Source organism: Thamnophis sirtalis, unplaced genomic scaffold, assembly GCF_051295495.1.
Source record: "Thamnophis sirtalis isolate CommonGarterSnake01/CBP01778 unplaced genomic scaffold, rThaSir2_p1.2 scaffold_15, whole genome shotgun sequence".
Lineage (NCBI taxonomy): Eukaryota > Metazoa > Chordata > Lepidosauria > Squamata > Natricidae > Thamnophis > Thamnophis sirtalis.
In genome coordinates this window covers 33,307,250-33,323,809 of record NW_028261395.1, presented here as the reverse complement: position 1 = coordinate 33,323,809, position 16,560 = coordinate 33,307,250, and the positions used below count along the sequence as shown (strand labels likewise).

General features: G+C 39.9%; 1 protein-coding gene across 1 annotated transcript in view; it reads right to left on the bottom strand.

The window, feature by feature from the left end:
• Window positions 1-16,560, bottom strand: part of STOX1 (storkhead box 1) — a 41,278-nt gene that overhangs the window by 8,215 nt on the left and 16,503 nt on the right. The window contains exon 2 of the mRNA XM_087701813.1: window positions 850-1,002. Within this exon, the coding sequence (XP_087557939.1) occupies window positions 850-1,002 (153 nt within the window). The remainder of the gene's footprint in view (window positions 1-849; window positions 1,003-16,560) is intronic.

Genomic DNA, 16,560 nt, shown 5'->3' with positions numbered 1-16,560 from the left:
AGCAACAGAAAGTTTTGGCTCAATTATGATTGGTGTCAAGGACTACCTGTAAAATGACTTGGAAGCTCGTCATTACTAACAGTTTTTCCTAAATTCTAAAAGGGTAGTGGCCAATTGGAATTTCAAGGGAATGATGGTCCAAAGAAAAAGCACCAAGGCAGAAAAGAGGTCATCAGATGACACCCCTCCCCCATTAATAGATGGAACCTATAACATGCCTCTCCTGCTGAATCTCATGGGACAGGCAGATGTAACCAGGGAAGGATACTCCCTCAAATCTCAATCTTATGCCACATATGACTTCATACATCACGAGAGAGAGAGAGAGAGAGAGAGAGGGAGGGAGAGAGAGAGAGAGAGAGAGAGATTACTAGCAGATTGAACAGCATCTGGAAACACTCTGCAGTCAGTGAACCAATTTTCTGGAGTCACTGCTGGGTAGCTAGCTGAGAGAGGGCCAAATAACAGGGAGAAGAGTAGGATGTTGACACATCTTTTGCTGGAAATGAGCAGTTCGCCCATCACAGTGTATGGCAAGAGGCTGCACATCTCTGCATGCTCACTGGATACAGAGGCATTATGTGTATCTTGGGAAGAGCTGGTGTCACTTTGAGGTCCAAGCTCCAAAAATGCAGGGATAACAAGGCAGCTTCAAATGTGCATTTCCAGGTTTATATTGTTACTCTTAGGATGACCCAAAGCAAGTTAGAAGACATTGTTTTACATTTTGATCTGCAAAGGGAATTAAGATGGCTCCCCCATTCCCAAGCAGTCTCTAGCTTTTCACTCTTCTCACTGCAGCCTGAACTTTTATATTCAATATCCACAACCCTCGATTTAGCCGATTACCTGGGTAGTATTTTCCCAACTGATGCAGTAGTGTTTCCTGTGTAACTGTAATACGAGCTGCATTCATATCAGATATAGCACAACACAAGACCTCTGCCAAAGGAACAAACTGAGACTGGGAAATTGGATTCATGTGCACTGGAGAGACATCACCTACAATAAAAAGGGGATGGGGGGGATGAAGAAGACACAAGAAAAAAAATTAATTTTTGTACTTTTGAGTATTTTGTCCTGCCCCCCCCCCGTTTCCTTCAAAAACTAAGCTTTAAAGTATGTCTAAGAAAAATTATCAGAAAATACCTACAGATATCGGACTGTATTGAACAATAAATCTAATAATAAATCAAATATCAATAAAAACCGCTGCAAGTTCTGCAGGAGAAGATTGCAGTTGAGCACAACAGGAAGCAACTTTTTGGAATGAGATTGTGATCATGTCAAAATTAAACATTTGAGGAGGGATCATTGTTTACATTTCGCTGAATTGGTTAAGGGTACGAATTGGAGTAGAAAGCCTCCTGAGGTGTCCTTGATGCTCTCTGAGCTTGGTTGTTTTCTTGCAGACGTTTCAGTACCCAAACTAGGTAACATCATCCATGCCGATAGGGAATGTTGTTTGCTGTCAGTTTATGTTCTAACCTTAACATCAGACCAACAATCAAGAAGTAATATAGCTAATCAAAGAACTGCCAAACAAGGTAAACCCAACCAAAGAACTACCAAGACCACACCCACCAACTGGCAAGGCAAGTAGAATATAAATGGATTACAAACCCCATTCCTTACTACCACTGATGATGTTATCCATTTGGGCAGTTTGGACTGGTTCAGGTGAACCCGTAGCAGAAATTTTGAGTAGTTCAGACAACCGGCAGATACCGCCTATGTTTGGCACCACCCTCCCACCCTCATCATTCCCTGTCCTGTATTCCCTTGTTTTTTAGCTCAGCTGATAGGGCCGTTTGGGCAGAGGTGGTTTTCAGACAGTTTGGACTGGTTCAGGTGAACCAATAGCAGAAATTTTGAGTAGTTCGGAGAACCGGCAGATACCACCTATGGTAGGCCCTGCCTTCCCACCCTCATTGTTCCCTGTCCTAAATTCCCTTGTTTTTTAGCTCAGCTGATTTGCACGGCAGAGCGGATTCCCGCGCCACAGCTGAGCTAAAACACAGCTCAGTTCACCAGCATTGACACTGAGGGTGGTCCCTGAGCGCATGCACAAAGTGCTCTCTCATAGAACCGGCAGGAAAAGATTTGGAATCCCACCACTGAGTTTGTGTAATGAAACAACTACAAGAAAACAACCAAGCTCAGAGAGCACCAAGGACCCCTCATTTCAATCCTGAGCTACAAATTCCCCATTATCCTATCAGAGCTGAAGAAGCTTTCTTGGATGAGAAGCAAAACGTCTTCCAAAGAAAAAATAAGGAAGTCCAGTTGCCTCCTGAAAAAGCACCTTCGGGACAACCATGACCTGGATGACTGAGAATCTCTACAGACTTTTAGCTATACAGTTTGGGATGAACACCCTTTGAATGGTGTGGGAGTAGGAATGCATTTCCAGACGGAAAAAATGTAGACTTCAGGAATCATTTGCACCACTCAGGTGACCCTGAAGTCACAGATAAACCTCCAAGTGCTTCAATTACTCTGTAAAAGGATGCAAATGACCAGCTGTCTGCAAGGAACATAAATCCTTCCATTCCCCACTATCATGTCAGAGCTGAAGAAGCTTCTTGGATGAGAAGTGATTTGATTTGATTTGATTTGATTTATTGCATTTCTATGCCGCCCTATTCCCAGAGGGACTCAGGGCGGCTCACAAACCAAAGTAAGGGGGGGGATACAAACAGGAGGAAAACAACAGACAAACAACTACAACAATTTAAAAACAATCAACAAGCACACAATTCGAGCGGGGACGGGAACTCGTCCGCCCCAGGCCTGTCGGAACAGCCAGGTTTAAGGGCTTTGCGGAAAGCCTGAAGGGTGGTGAGGGTCCGAATCTCCACGGGGAGCTCGTTCCAGAGGGCCGGAGCAGCCACAGAGAAGGCCCTCCTCCGGGTGGTAGCCAATCGGCATTGGCCGGTAGATGGAATTCGGAGGAGGCCTAGTCTGTGGGATCTAATAGGTCTATTGGAGGTAATTGGCAGCAGGCGGTCTCTCAAGTACCCAGGTCCAATACCATGAAGGGCTTTATAAGTAACGACTAGCACCTTGAAGCGTATCCGAAGACCAATAGGAAGCCAGTGCAGCTCGCGGAGGATAGGTGTAACATGGGTGTACCGGGTTGCACCCACAATCGCTCGCGCGGCTGCATTCTGGACAAGCTGAAGTCTCCAAATGCTCTTCAAGGGCTGCCCCATGTAGAGCGCAAGTGAAACGTCTTCAAAAGAAAAAAACAAGAAAGTCCAGTTGCCTCCTAAAAAAAGCACCTTTGGGACAACCATGACCCGGATGACTGAGAATCTCCTCAGACAATCTAATGTCTATGTGTTCAATTTCTAGTAGTGAATTTGAAATCCTTGGAAAGATATGGCTGGGTATGTATGACTGATCAGTCCTAGTATAAGATGAACCTAGTTATGTTCGGACTTCTGCTGGTCAAAAGAAGTTTTAAAAGCAGCTGTATGTGGAGGGTTGAATTAAACGAATGAAATTATGCATAACTGTTCAATTCTACATCTTTTACCTTTCATTAAATAATGTAGACAAATACATTTATTCAAATCCTTAGCACAGAAGCGCTGCATGTTATTTCAAGTATTTATTCTGTTCATATTTTAAAAACATCCACCTGACAGAAAGACCATTAAAGTCTTTCTTGGAATTATATGAAGCGTCCAACCTACATGTTAGTTTAGAGCAGGGGTGTCAAACTCAAGGCCCGTGGGTCGGATCCAAGTTGCAAGGTGCTTAGATCTGGCCCACAGACCCATCAGCGAAGGACTGGCCTGCAGTGTCTCTGCCAGCAAAATGGAAGTTGGGGAGGCTGTGTGCAGCCCGCCCCAATTCCATTTTCAGCCGCGACGGCCTCCTGCAGCCCTCTGCCAGCAATAACGGAGCTCAGTGAAGCTTTGTGCGGCCTGCCCAGGTTCCGTTTTCGCTGGCAAAGGGCTGTAAGAGGCCGTAGCAGCTGAAAACGGAGGCTCGATGAGTGACATCTAGCTGGCCACGCCTACCCTGGCCATGTGTGAGCAACATGATACAATTTGGAGTTAGAAATTACAGCAAAGCTAATCTTCCAGAACAGCTCTGACAATTTACAGCTAAAGGCTTAAAAAACAAATCTGAGATCGTTTTTTCTGAAGTCAACAAAAAACAATAGTCTCTTTTGAAGAAGCTGTTAAACAGTTCTTGACCTTTGTTTTACCAATTGCTGTTTTTATGTTTAACAGAATGCCTTAGGAGAGGTTCCAGAGAATAACTTCCTCAGTGACGTTGCTAGGTTACTCCTACCAGGGATTTAAATCAGGGTCAGCTTGCTTTGTATGAAACAGAAGTGTGCACACCCGCACGCACACAGAATGGATTACTGTAAACAGAATTGGTTTCACCACTTACCTGGAAAGGACACCTTAAATGTTTTTACTCTTTGCATAAGATTTATTTTCTGTATTGTAAAAAATTCTTACACAGGAAATAACAAAATATCAGAATAACAGAATTGGAGGTCTTCTAATCCAAACCCCTACTCAAGGAGAAGACGCTATACCATTTCAAACAAGTGGCTGCCCAGTCTCCTCTTTAAAACCTCCAGTGATGGAGCATCTACAACTTCTGAAGGCAAAGCTGTTCCTCTGAGTAACTGTTTTCATTGTCAAGAAATGTCTTCTTAGTTCTAGGCTGCTTCTCTTGATTAGTTTCTATCCATTGTTTCTTGTCTTGCCTTCTGATACTCTGGAAAATAGGTTGCCCCATCTCCTTTGTGGCAGCTTGCCAAATACAGTAACACTGATATCATGTCACCCCTAGTCCTTCTTTTCACTGGCCTAGACAAACCCAATTCCTGCAACCTTTTTCATATGTTTTAACCTATAGTCCCCTAATCATCTTTGTTGCTCTTCTCTGCACTCTTTACAGAGTCTACGTGTTTTTTATAATATGATCACCAAAACAATGCAATATTCTAAGTGCGATCTTAGTAAGACTTTATAAAGTATATTAATACTTCACATGATCTTGATTCTTGTTAATGCAATCTAGGTTTCTGTTGGCTTTTATGGCTGCTGCCGCACACTGCTGGCTCTCATATTTAAATAAAATGGTTACCAAATAAAACATAAATCAACACTGTCTCCTATATACCATATTTTTCGGAGTATAAGATGCACTGGAGTATAAGATGCACCAAGGTTTTGAAGAGGCAAATAAAAAAAAGTTTTTGCACTCTGCAAACCTCCTAAAAACGGTCCATTTTTCGTGAAAATGGGCCCGTATCCCCCCCCCAAAAAGGGCATGAATAGCCATTAGGAGGCTTGTATAGTGCTCCTGAGGGGGGGGCAAAAATGAGCAAAAAATGGGCCATTTTTTGCTAATTTCTGTCCTTCCCAGTTCCCAGTAGTTCTCTGGAAGCCTCCTAAAGGCTCTGCACGGCCATTTTGGTGAAGGGGGCAGGATTTCGGGAGGCAAAAAATGCTGTATTCAGTGTATAAAATGCACCCAGATTTTCAGCCTCTTTTTTGAAGGAAAAAGGTGCGTCTTATACTCCAAAAATATGGTAAATGTATAGTTTCAAAACATACATTCTTACCATCCCTATATTTTACTACATTCATAAAGTTTAACAAAGTTTTCTTATATATACAATGTTTAAGGATTCAATCGGTTGGTACATTGTTCTAGCACAAGATTTGGATTACAAAGACCAGAAGGAAAAAAACAAACCCTAAGTAAATAGTTTAGGAAAGAAAACATGTAAAATAACAGCAGCAGCAACTCTGTCAAGATGGAGAAACTAAAAACATATTGAGAGGTACTAGTGTTCTTTGGACTCAAATTTACAGGTTTCTGCTTATGAAAGAGTACAGTAGTGGAATCCCAGCAAAGAAACCTATTTTCAATTTGGAATCAATATATCTGAATGAACATGAATGGTAGATATTCTCCAATTTTCTTCACAATCTCCATTTTGCACTAGAAGTTGGCTCTCTCTGCTGATGTGAAGTCAGCAACTTTAGTAGTCAGAGAAACCAAGTCCTAATATTATGATTCCAGTCCAATATTTGTAGAAAGAAAGGGCAATTAAAAAGACAATCCTACCCTCTTTCTCCCCAAATAAGACCTAACTGGAAAATATGTCCTAGCATTATTTTTCAGGATGCTTGTACTATAAGCCCTTCCCCCACAAATAAGCCCCAGTTAAGATTGCCAGCCAGATGGATGCATTAAGTACCATATTTTCCCCAAAATAAGACCTAACCAGAAAATAAGCCCTAATGCGTCTTTTGGAACAAAAATTAATATAAGACCCAGTCTTATTTTCAGGAAAACACAGTAGCTTCACTGCAGAAGATGGGGCTGAATCATTTCATCATTACTATTTATCTGATGTAATTATGGGGTATAGTATAAGCTGACCCAAAGGCCTAAACCTTAACAGAGGCAGAATAATCTCATCTGCCTCAAAGGCCTTCTTCTTTGCCCAGCCTATACACAGGGAGAAGTCATATCAGGTCCTTCAATCATTATTTACAAACCAAAATTCCAAAATTTTCCAGCAGACAAATAACATAATGGATCGTGGGGAAGGAAATGGATTAGCATTAGCCGGAACATTTCAGGATGCGTCATGGAAACAGAGAAGTTAGTGAACAATATCAGTTATTTCATGGATTCATGTCTACTTTGCAAATCTGAAGTTTTTCTACTAATTCTCCAGTTCTTACTGATACTGCATAAACAAACTCCATACAATTTTTTTTTCGAGGAATAAAAAGGTGCTCCTTCAAAAATTTTCCAATACTTGTAAAAAAAGAAATCAGCCAGTTTTCCGTCTGTACAAATTTCAATTAGCATCTCTTCCCTACTTCAACAGCCCTATATGCTTGAATAATCTAGCATCAAAAAATTATATAGGAAGAAGTGGCGCTAAATATATACTGCTTATCATCATCTTAGGAAGAAGTGAAACACAACCTCTCATAACTTATCTTTAAAGCTTACCAAGAATATTTTTTTTGGCCTCGAGAAAGAGGGAACCTGTCATTCATGACGGAAACCAAATCCCAGCCCTGCTAATAGTTAAAATACAGGGGTGGGGGGATTGGGGGTGGGAGGAGAAGAGGGGTTTGTTTACTGAAGCAGTCCTAGACAACTTGCCAAAAATTAATGTATAATTGATGCACAAATGATTTTACCCGTTTATACAACCCAGCTAATTGTTTGCATACACAAAACCAGCTAACCCATTTTCCTTTTTGGGGTATAGGGTGAAACTTAAATGTGGGAAAGTCGTTTTCATTACAGGGGTCAGATAAAAAAAAAATTCACAGTGGACAGAAAGTCTCTAGACACACTTTACCCACATAAAGAGATGTTTTGTTCTCCCTGAAATTTGAGCTTTGCTGGATTTAGCAGTGCCTTGAATGAGCAGATATTACATTTCTATTTTTTATTCAACTTAAAATGTGGCATAACTCAGGTCTTCAGTGTTCGGATCAACAGATCTGTCTTACGTGGGAATTCAATTTCACTTTTTTTTAATTGAAAGGTAAATACTGATTACATTTAAGACCGAATTCTGGCTCTTCCAAATAATATAATCCATACCTGTAATGTAATAGGTATCTGATTACAATTTTGTCACAGAGGACCAATGAGAAAGTAGCATCCTTTGGTCTTTGGCCTATTTGTAAAACCTCCCCCACCCCAATCATTTTTCCCCTCAAGATAATCAATTTCAGACAGAAATATCAACATTTCAGCTGTACGAGAGTATGCTGCCTCTTATACACATTTCAAAATAAGTTTCTTGCTGTCGTTGCACCCTCAAACTCTACACCTGAAGATTTTTCAAAAGTAGTCTAGTGAAATAAAAGTTAAAAATATGTATAATTAATCCAGATCTAAGAGATCTCTGAAGGTTACTGGAGATATCAGAGTCAACCTCACAGTAAGAGTTAAGGGCATCAAACATATCCACACCTTTAAAGATACATATTTCCAGTTCTGAACTTCCATCTTTTTTAAAATAATATTTTTATTGTTTGTATATTGCAAGTTCCATTTCTATATTGAACAGTGTGTTTTCTTGGTATCCAAAGTGTTCAAATGTAAACATCATTATAATCATATCAACATACAAACATATATTAAAAAATATCGATCATTATTAAAAAGTATACTATATTCTATATAGACATCAATTATATAACCATCAAAGTATGGTTATATGTTCCATCTCACTGGGCTGTCCCTCTCCCCAAAAATGGGAGGGGAGAAATACTGGAGAAAAGGGAAATAAACTCTCACTCATCCGTAGCCACTCCGTAAAACGTGGAAACAAACAAGCTTGCTTGATACAGATTTAATGAAGAAAGTCCAAAGTTCGGCACGAATGATTCCTGAGTAGTTGTAAAGCCAACACTGGGAGCTACCACCTACCAGTACTCTACCATAGTCACGCCCACGCCCCAGCCTCACCCACGTAGCCAGCTTTCAGAGTAGCCGGGTTCCTCTTCCTCGCATTTACTAGTTACTTTGAGATTGGTGCCAGTCAGCTGTTTCGCAGGTAGTGCCAGTCAGATGAAGACCTGCTGGTAAGGAGGAGCAGGCAGCCATCGGCCTCCTCACGGGAGCAACCGGGACGCTATCCACCGGGCCCACACCATTCCCATAGCCATTTCCGACTTCCCGCAGCTGTTTCAGCCTTCCCCCATTTTCCTCAGGTTTGGCAAGACAGTTGGAGCTTGACATAAACAACAGGAGATAATTAAAGGATGATAAAATTGCTGCTGGGTGACCTTGGGCCAATCCCTTCCTCACCTGTAGGAAGAAGAAGGAGACCAAGGAAAGCCATTTCTGAAAATGCAGCCAAGAAAACTTCAGGGACTTGTCCAGGCAGGTGCTAAGACTCAAAACTGCCTTGAAGGCACACATACACATCAAAGAATCTATTATAAGTCACATCTTATATACAACATAAAGGCAAAGCTCTTCTATAAATCTTTACTTACAAAGAAAATTAAACATTCAAAATCCCACTGAAATTGATGGGGTTTAAATTATTTACAAGGAGCTTGTCCTAGGTTGCTACAATTAATTTATAATAAATATCTCAGTGGATTTTAATAATTTACCGTAGTTTAGGACCATATGTAACTAAGATTTTAATAACTTTTACTGAGTCCGTTGAGCTCACCGGATTCGCAATTTTGAACAGCTTCTTAAATCAGAAAGCCTATTAAATTATCTCCCAATCCTCTAACTGTTTGAGAATTTTACATGAAGTTATAACATTTCCTTCCAAGTCTGGCTTGGTCTTGGATCTCAGATGAAAACTAAAGATTGGCATAAAAATCTTTATTATAATCATCCACTAGTCAATGCAGGTAGTTGGTGACTTACCGTATTTTTCGGAGTATAAGACGCACCAGAGTATAAGATGCACCAAGATTTTGAAGGGGCAAATTAAAAAAAAAGTTTTTGCACTCTGCAGAGCTCCCCCCCCAAAAAACACCTTTTTTTGCGAAAATGGGCCCATTTTTTGTCAAAAAAAGGGCATGCATAGCCTTTAGGAGGTTTGTAGAGTACTCCTAGGGGCTGCCCCCCCCAAAATGAACTGAAAGCGGCCAGTTTTTTGCTCTTTTCTGCCCTCCCCAGCCCCCAAGAGCACTCGGGAAGCCTCCTAAAGTCTATGCACGGCCATTTTTGCAAAGGAGGTGGGGTTTCGGGAAGCCAAAAATGCTGTATTCAATGTATAAGACACACACCCAGATTTTCACCCTCTTTCTTATACTCTGAAAATATGGTACATCCATAATTAGGACTGGAAATTCCATTGCTAAGGATTGTGGTTATTGCATAAGCTATCCCAAAACCATGATCGGTTTTATGACATATTTACCATGGTCGCTAATCATATTAGGCGGTCATTAAACCAATCTGGGTTCCCCCTTTGTCTTGGTTTATCAGAAGCTGGCTGGGAAGATTGCAAATGGTGATCCATTGTAAATGCATGCCAATTGCCAAGTGCCTGAATCATGATGTTACTGTAGGGACGCTGTGATGGTACAAGGAAACTGGTCATAAGTCATTTGGGTTCGAAGTTTGGTTGAAATTGCTTGAGGTGTTTCAGAGTTATGCAGACACACATCCATTTACATATAGAGATTTATTAGATATAGAGATCAATATGACATATTCTAACACTCCCTTCTCCCCTTTTTCCCTACAACAAGATCAATTTGACCCTGGGTCTCCCTAGTGCTTGTCCATTACCTTGACCACTCCAAAATGCTGGCTTAATTCCAACAGGTTCATATTATCATATGTGGTGGTCATGTGCAGAAGCAAGAAAACATTGGATTAAAATAAGAGCATGGCTAGTGAAAATGTTACAAGAAACAGAATTTAGACCAGAAACATTTTTATTAGAGAATAAAAGAAGAGAAACATAAGAAAGAGGACACTTATTTGATTATACATGTAACTACTGCAACGAGAATTGTATTTGCTCCAAATTGGAAATTAAATAAGTTACCAACAGATGAAGAGATAATAAAAAAAAAAAAACCTAGATTGTGCAGAGATGAACAGTTTGACACTGAAAATAAAGGATAAAGAGGAATCGGTGTACTTCAAGACATGGGGAAGATTTTGATTGGCTAGAGAAAGGAAGCTAGAAAAGAAAGTAAGGAGAACATACAAAACCCAGAAGATACACTATTAAATGAGAAACGGGAAAGAGGGGAAAAACAGAAAAGAAAATACTAAATATACAAGTATATATTCAAGAGCGAGATATAAACGCAAAAAAAAACATAGGATAGATTAGTGAAGGGACTAAGAAATGATACTAAATTATATTTGTGTTTGTGGAAATACCATCCCCCAAAAACATAAATTGAGATTTGAAAGAGACATCTATAACAACAGAAAAAAGGGAGAGAGGAGGAGAGAATGAGAGGAAGAGGAGGGAAGTAAGAAAGGTAAGGAGAGGAGGGTGGAAGGGTGAGAAAGAGAAGGAGAGAGGGTAGGAAGGGGAAGAGGAAAAGTAGGAGTAGGGGAGAGGTAGGGGAAGAAGGAAGGGGAAGGAGAGGAGGAAGAAAGAAAGTAGAGAAGGGAGGGAGAAAAGAAAGGAAAAATAAGGTGGTGTTACAACAGGTGGAAGGGATGGTAAATAAAGCAACCCAAACTGTATATTATAACCTATTAAATGGAATAACAAATGTATAAGAATGACAAATGTAAAGAATAATAATAATTATGTGAATATATACTTACAATGGTATGTAAGAGAATAAAAAATAAAAAAATTGGGAAAAACTGCTGGCTTAATTTCAGGGCATTTAAGTAAGCAATAGCTAAGGATGTTTTCTACACTAACTTATTAAAAGGGCAACTTTAAACTGAACTCACTCTTGGAATGGGGATGAGATGAAGGTAACACCCAGGGTGACTTGTCCAAAAACGGAAAAATTTGTGGTTGGGTGCACCTGGAACAAGACAGCCTTAGGTAACCCTTGTTTTTAATTATTAATTCCATTTTCTGAAGCCATACCATGCTATATGTAATTTTATTAACGTTTTTCCCCACCCACTCCATGGAAAACAGCATTAATTGTTGACTTGAAATGAATGTGTGCCAGGACATATAAGATCAGCTTTTTCCTTTATTAACATATGAAACGTCAGAGGAAGAATAAACAAATGCGGTGAAAACTATCTAGTCAGCAGGATTCCTTAGGCCCTGCTTACTCCTTTGTCAAATGAAGCAAATCTTCATTAACATCAGTATAGGATTAACTCAGGGTTTAAGAAGGGGAGTAATGAGGAATACTCATTCCATTTCAAAGTTAATTTCTAACCAAGGCTTTCTCTCTTACTTCCACAAACACACTTTTTGTTTTGTTTTGTAGATGTGCTTTAATTTGGTCCAAAGTGATTTTCGTCCCTGTACCTTCCCCCTTACCCCCTACTTCTGAAATTTCTGTTTATTGACAACCACAAAAAACAAACAGCCTGAAATGTTGCAGTACAATTTAGATCCTATTGTGAAACCAGGTATCTTTGTGTGCAGGAAAATCATAAACTGAGAAAATAAACAGGCAGAAGTGGAGAGTTGCAGAATATATTTCTGAGATTTCAACAACCTTAAAAAATAATTGCAGATAATTAATTACTTGCATCGTATTTAGAACCAAAATCAAAGTATCAAACATAGTTGGCCCTTTGTTATAACTTCAGCTAAAAATCTTTTTCTTTATAATCATTTTCTTAATTTCCTGGTCTTTGTTACACTTGACAGTATTGGGATTATTACAATAATCGATGAACTTAAATTCTGAAGGAACATCTCTCACCATACTCCTCATTTACTGATGATCTATTTAATTAATTTATACCTCAACTGTTCACCAAAGAATTATCCTCAATGCAATGCAGTAAAATGTAAAACTAAAGTGTTAAAAAGTTTAAAGCATGCATCATACATCACAATACATTGACATCATAATATTCTTTATCTTGAGTGACAGCAGATAAACTGGAATTGAATCTGAGCAGAGTTTGAATTTGGAGTTTTGGGTTGAGTTTATGAATATACGGTAGGAATCAAATTAGATCCAACGAAACTTGTGTAGAATTTTTTTTAATTTAAAAAAACCCATAAGATCACTGTATTTATGGCTGCATCTTCTTGAAAACAAATCCTTGTCACTAACTAGATTTTTGTTTGGTTTTGGTCTGTTTGATTTGGTTCACAGGATTCAGGCTACAGAAATATTAATGAAAACAACTTGCTATGTAAGTGCCAAGGGAATACTGATGGATGAAGGCACATGGTGGTGTTGGAAGAAATATCCATCTGGGTTCACTTCCAAGTGGGGAGAAAGATACTGGAAACATGGTGGCTGTTTGGAAAGATGGTTTTAAATGGAGGACAGGATCACATGACTTGAAGATGTTGGGTGAAGAAAAAAAAGTGGGGGGGGGAGATGCTGAGAGTGCCTGAGTTTTATACCCTCTCTGGGCTTTTGAATTTGAGCTTGCATTCTGATTGGTTGTCTGACTCCCATGGGGCCATGCAGGGGCAACTCTGTCCTGAGTCCCAGGCTTGGTTGAGCCTTGCTGAGTGATGTAATCTTCCCAGGTGCCATGTGGTGAGATGGGTAGAGGGCTAATCTTATCATGTCCTGAGGGCCATGTCTTAATCCCATCACCTTGGAGCTGAAGGGGGCGGGGAGACAGGGGGCTGCAGGAAAGTGCTTTGTCTTTAAAAACATGTTTCTCCTTTTCTCATCGAGGGAAATATAATATTCTGCCTTTTTAATATTTCCCAGAATATTTCATTCTTTTAGGAGGGGGTGGGTGCTAACTTCCTACAGTGGAAAGGAAAGAAGGTTAGTTAAATTATATCTACTTTCTTTTGCTTTTGAATTTTCCTGAGGTATCTGGCTGGCCACTGTTAGGAAAGGAAAATAAAACTATCAAGTCAAACTCCACTCCTGGTGACTTTGCAGACATTCCCATGAAGTTGTTTTGGCAAAAGTATAGAAATGGTTTGAAGTTTTCTTCCTCCTCAATGTTTTTCCACCACCCAGCCCAGGCTAAAGCACTATTATTCCATGTTTATTAGATCTGAATCTAAGGAAAGAGCTAACAGAAAGTGTTAACAGAAAATGCATATTCTGGCCAAAAAAGGTCCCTATGTTTTGACAAAAATAAAAATCTAACCCTAATATTAAAAGAAAAAAACCCAGCATTGATGGTTATCATTCAACCTCTGGTAAGAGAGAACTGAAAGAAGAAATGATAGAAAAAGCATCAGCAGTCCTATCTTAATAAAAGAGAGAGAGAGAATTGATATAAATAAATAAATATGTAGATTTAAAACCATCAAGGGACCCGTTGTACAGCTTATTCCTTTCCCTTTTAGTATTAAACTGACTACAGGCCACATAGTTTATGGACTGTAATTTTAATTTAGTTAAGACTATGTATAATTGATAAACTGGATTTTATCACAGACTAGCTGATAACTGGGTGCTGCCCAGGTATTTATTTATCCCAACCCTCCTTCGATTAATGTTGCCACAATTTCTAATGTTGGATTTTTCCCCTTACCAGGGGGAGCCCCCTTATGGAGCACTGTAAAACTGTTGCTATGGCAACTCCACAGTGCTGTACAGTAGAAGCCATTTAAGGCAGTATGGTAGAAGCCATTTTAAGGCACAACAGGCTGTATCTTAACAGAACACACACCCCAAGGGGTGTTAGGGGTGTCTTACCCCCACAATATTTGTTTCCAGAGAGTAAGTCATCTATGTACCAAGTTTGATTGAAATTGCTCGAGGCGTTCTAAAGTTATGCTGGCACATACAGAAACACACACACAAACAGCCATTTTTATATATATAGACTAGATAGATTTTACCTGTTATTTATTATTTTATAGATGGAATTTTTAAATTGTATATTTACTGAGTGTTTTTATTTGTTCGGGTCTCTGGTCTCTGAATTGAAACCATCAAGGAATGTAGAAAGCACCAGTATGAAAAAATGATTACAAAAATGTGAACTTGAGTCCCTGATTCTTCTAATTACATATGAAAGAGCCAGTTTGGTATACTGGTGAAGGCATCAGGCTAAAAACCAGGAGACTGTGACTTCTACTCCCACCGTGGGCACAACGTCAGCTAAGTGATCTTGGGTCATTTACTGTACTTTTCGGACTATAAGACGCACCAATCCGATACACCTAGATTTACATGAGAAAAACAAGAAAAAAATAGTTTTTGCCTTTCGCGTGTCACATTTTTGCCCTCCCCAGCCCCCAGAAACACTCTGCAATGCTCAGCACAACCCGTTTTCACCAAAAACAGGCCTGTTTTGGCCTGCAGAATGCTTTTGGGGGCCGGGGAGAGCGAAAACACAACACACGGAGGGCTTGGGAGCCCAAAAATGGGCTTGTATTCAGTCTATAAGACACACCTAAATTTTCACATGCTTCCCCCTTGGAAGGTGTGTCTTATACTCTGAAAAATATGGTACTGTCTCTCAGTCCTAGAAAGGAAGCAATAATCTAAAAACAATAATGAAAAATCTTGCAAAAAAAAGCAAAGTCTCCAAGAATCAGACACAAATAAACAGGAAAAAGAATAAGACATCAAAATCTAGGATATATATCCATTTTCCTTCATTTACTTGCCCCATCTCATCAAAGGTTTTTAATTTTTTTTTAACTGCAAGAATTGTCAAGGTATTTAGAAGTGACTGCAGGCAAATTTCATCCAATATTCAAATTCACTCCAGAACATCACCAGTTCCATTATTTATTGGCAGAAAAGGGCTACAAATATAATATGTACTATATTATAAATATAAATATTATCATAATATTTAGTGTACTAAACAATTCAGAACAAGCATCTATTACAAGTTCAAGCTTGAATCCATTAAGCTTCTTCCTATGGATTCTTGTTTGATCAAAATTTAATTTCAAGATGCTCAAGAATTAAAGGTAAAGGTTCCCCTCACACATATGTGCTAATTGTTCCCAACTCTAGGGGGCAGTGCTCATCTCCATTTCAAAGCCAAAGAGCCAGCGCTGTCCAAAGACGTCTCTGTGGTCATGTGGCTGGCATGACTAAATGACAAAGGCGCACGGAACATTGTTACCTTCCCACCAAAGATGGTCCCTATTTTTCTACTTGCATTTGTACATGCTTTTGAACTGCTAGGTTGGCAGAAGCTGGGACAAGTAACAGGAGCTCACTCCGTTATACGGCGCTAGGGATTCGAACCACCAAACTGCTGATCTTTCTGATCAACAAGCTCAGCATCTTAGCCACTAAGCCACTGCATCCCTCAAGAATTAGAAAGTGGTTAATTCTTAACCAGACATTAACAAAAGTCATTCAACTCCTGTCTGATAAAGCTGTGAACCAAAGGACGGTCTGATGGGAGTGCAGTGAAGCTTTTCTGTTCCCATGCCCCTGGCCTTCTCCTCCAGAAAGGTGGGTCTTCCATGAAGAACAATGGGCTGTACCAGCAAGGGTGTTAATTACAGAAGGTCTGTGTACATGTAGAAGCAGATGAGACATTTGCAAAGAGATATTTTAGTCAGACCCTGCTCCTTTAACCTACCCTTATCATACTCTCTGGCAATGACGCCTTCATCCATGTTCCTTTCTGTTATTATAAACTGGACAAAGTAAAGCTAGGCACCTCCTTGTTCCTCAATTCCAGTAGCCTCTTTATCATCCTAGTTGACAGCCCCCAATAATCTGGGGCTGCATTTTACTGACTTTGGAAGCAGTGATGAGATTTTTAAAAAATTACTACCGGTTCTGTGGGCATGGCTTGGTGGGCATGGTTTGGTGGGTGTGGCAGGGGAAGGATACTGTAAAATCTCCATTCCCTCCTCATCCAGGGGAAGGATACTGCAAAATTCCCATTTCTTCCCGATCAGCTGGGACTCGGGAGGCAGAAAATAGATGGCGGCGGGGCCAGTCAGAAGTGGTATTTAATGGATCTCCGAACTGCTCA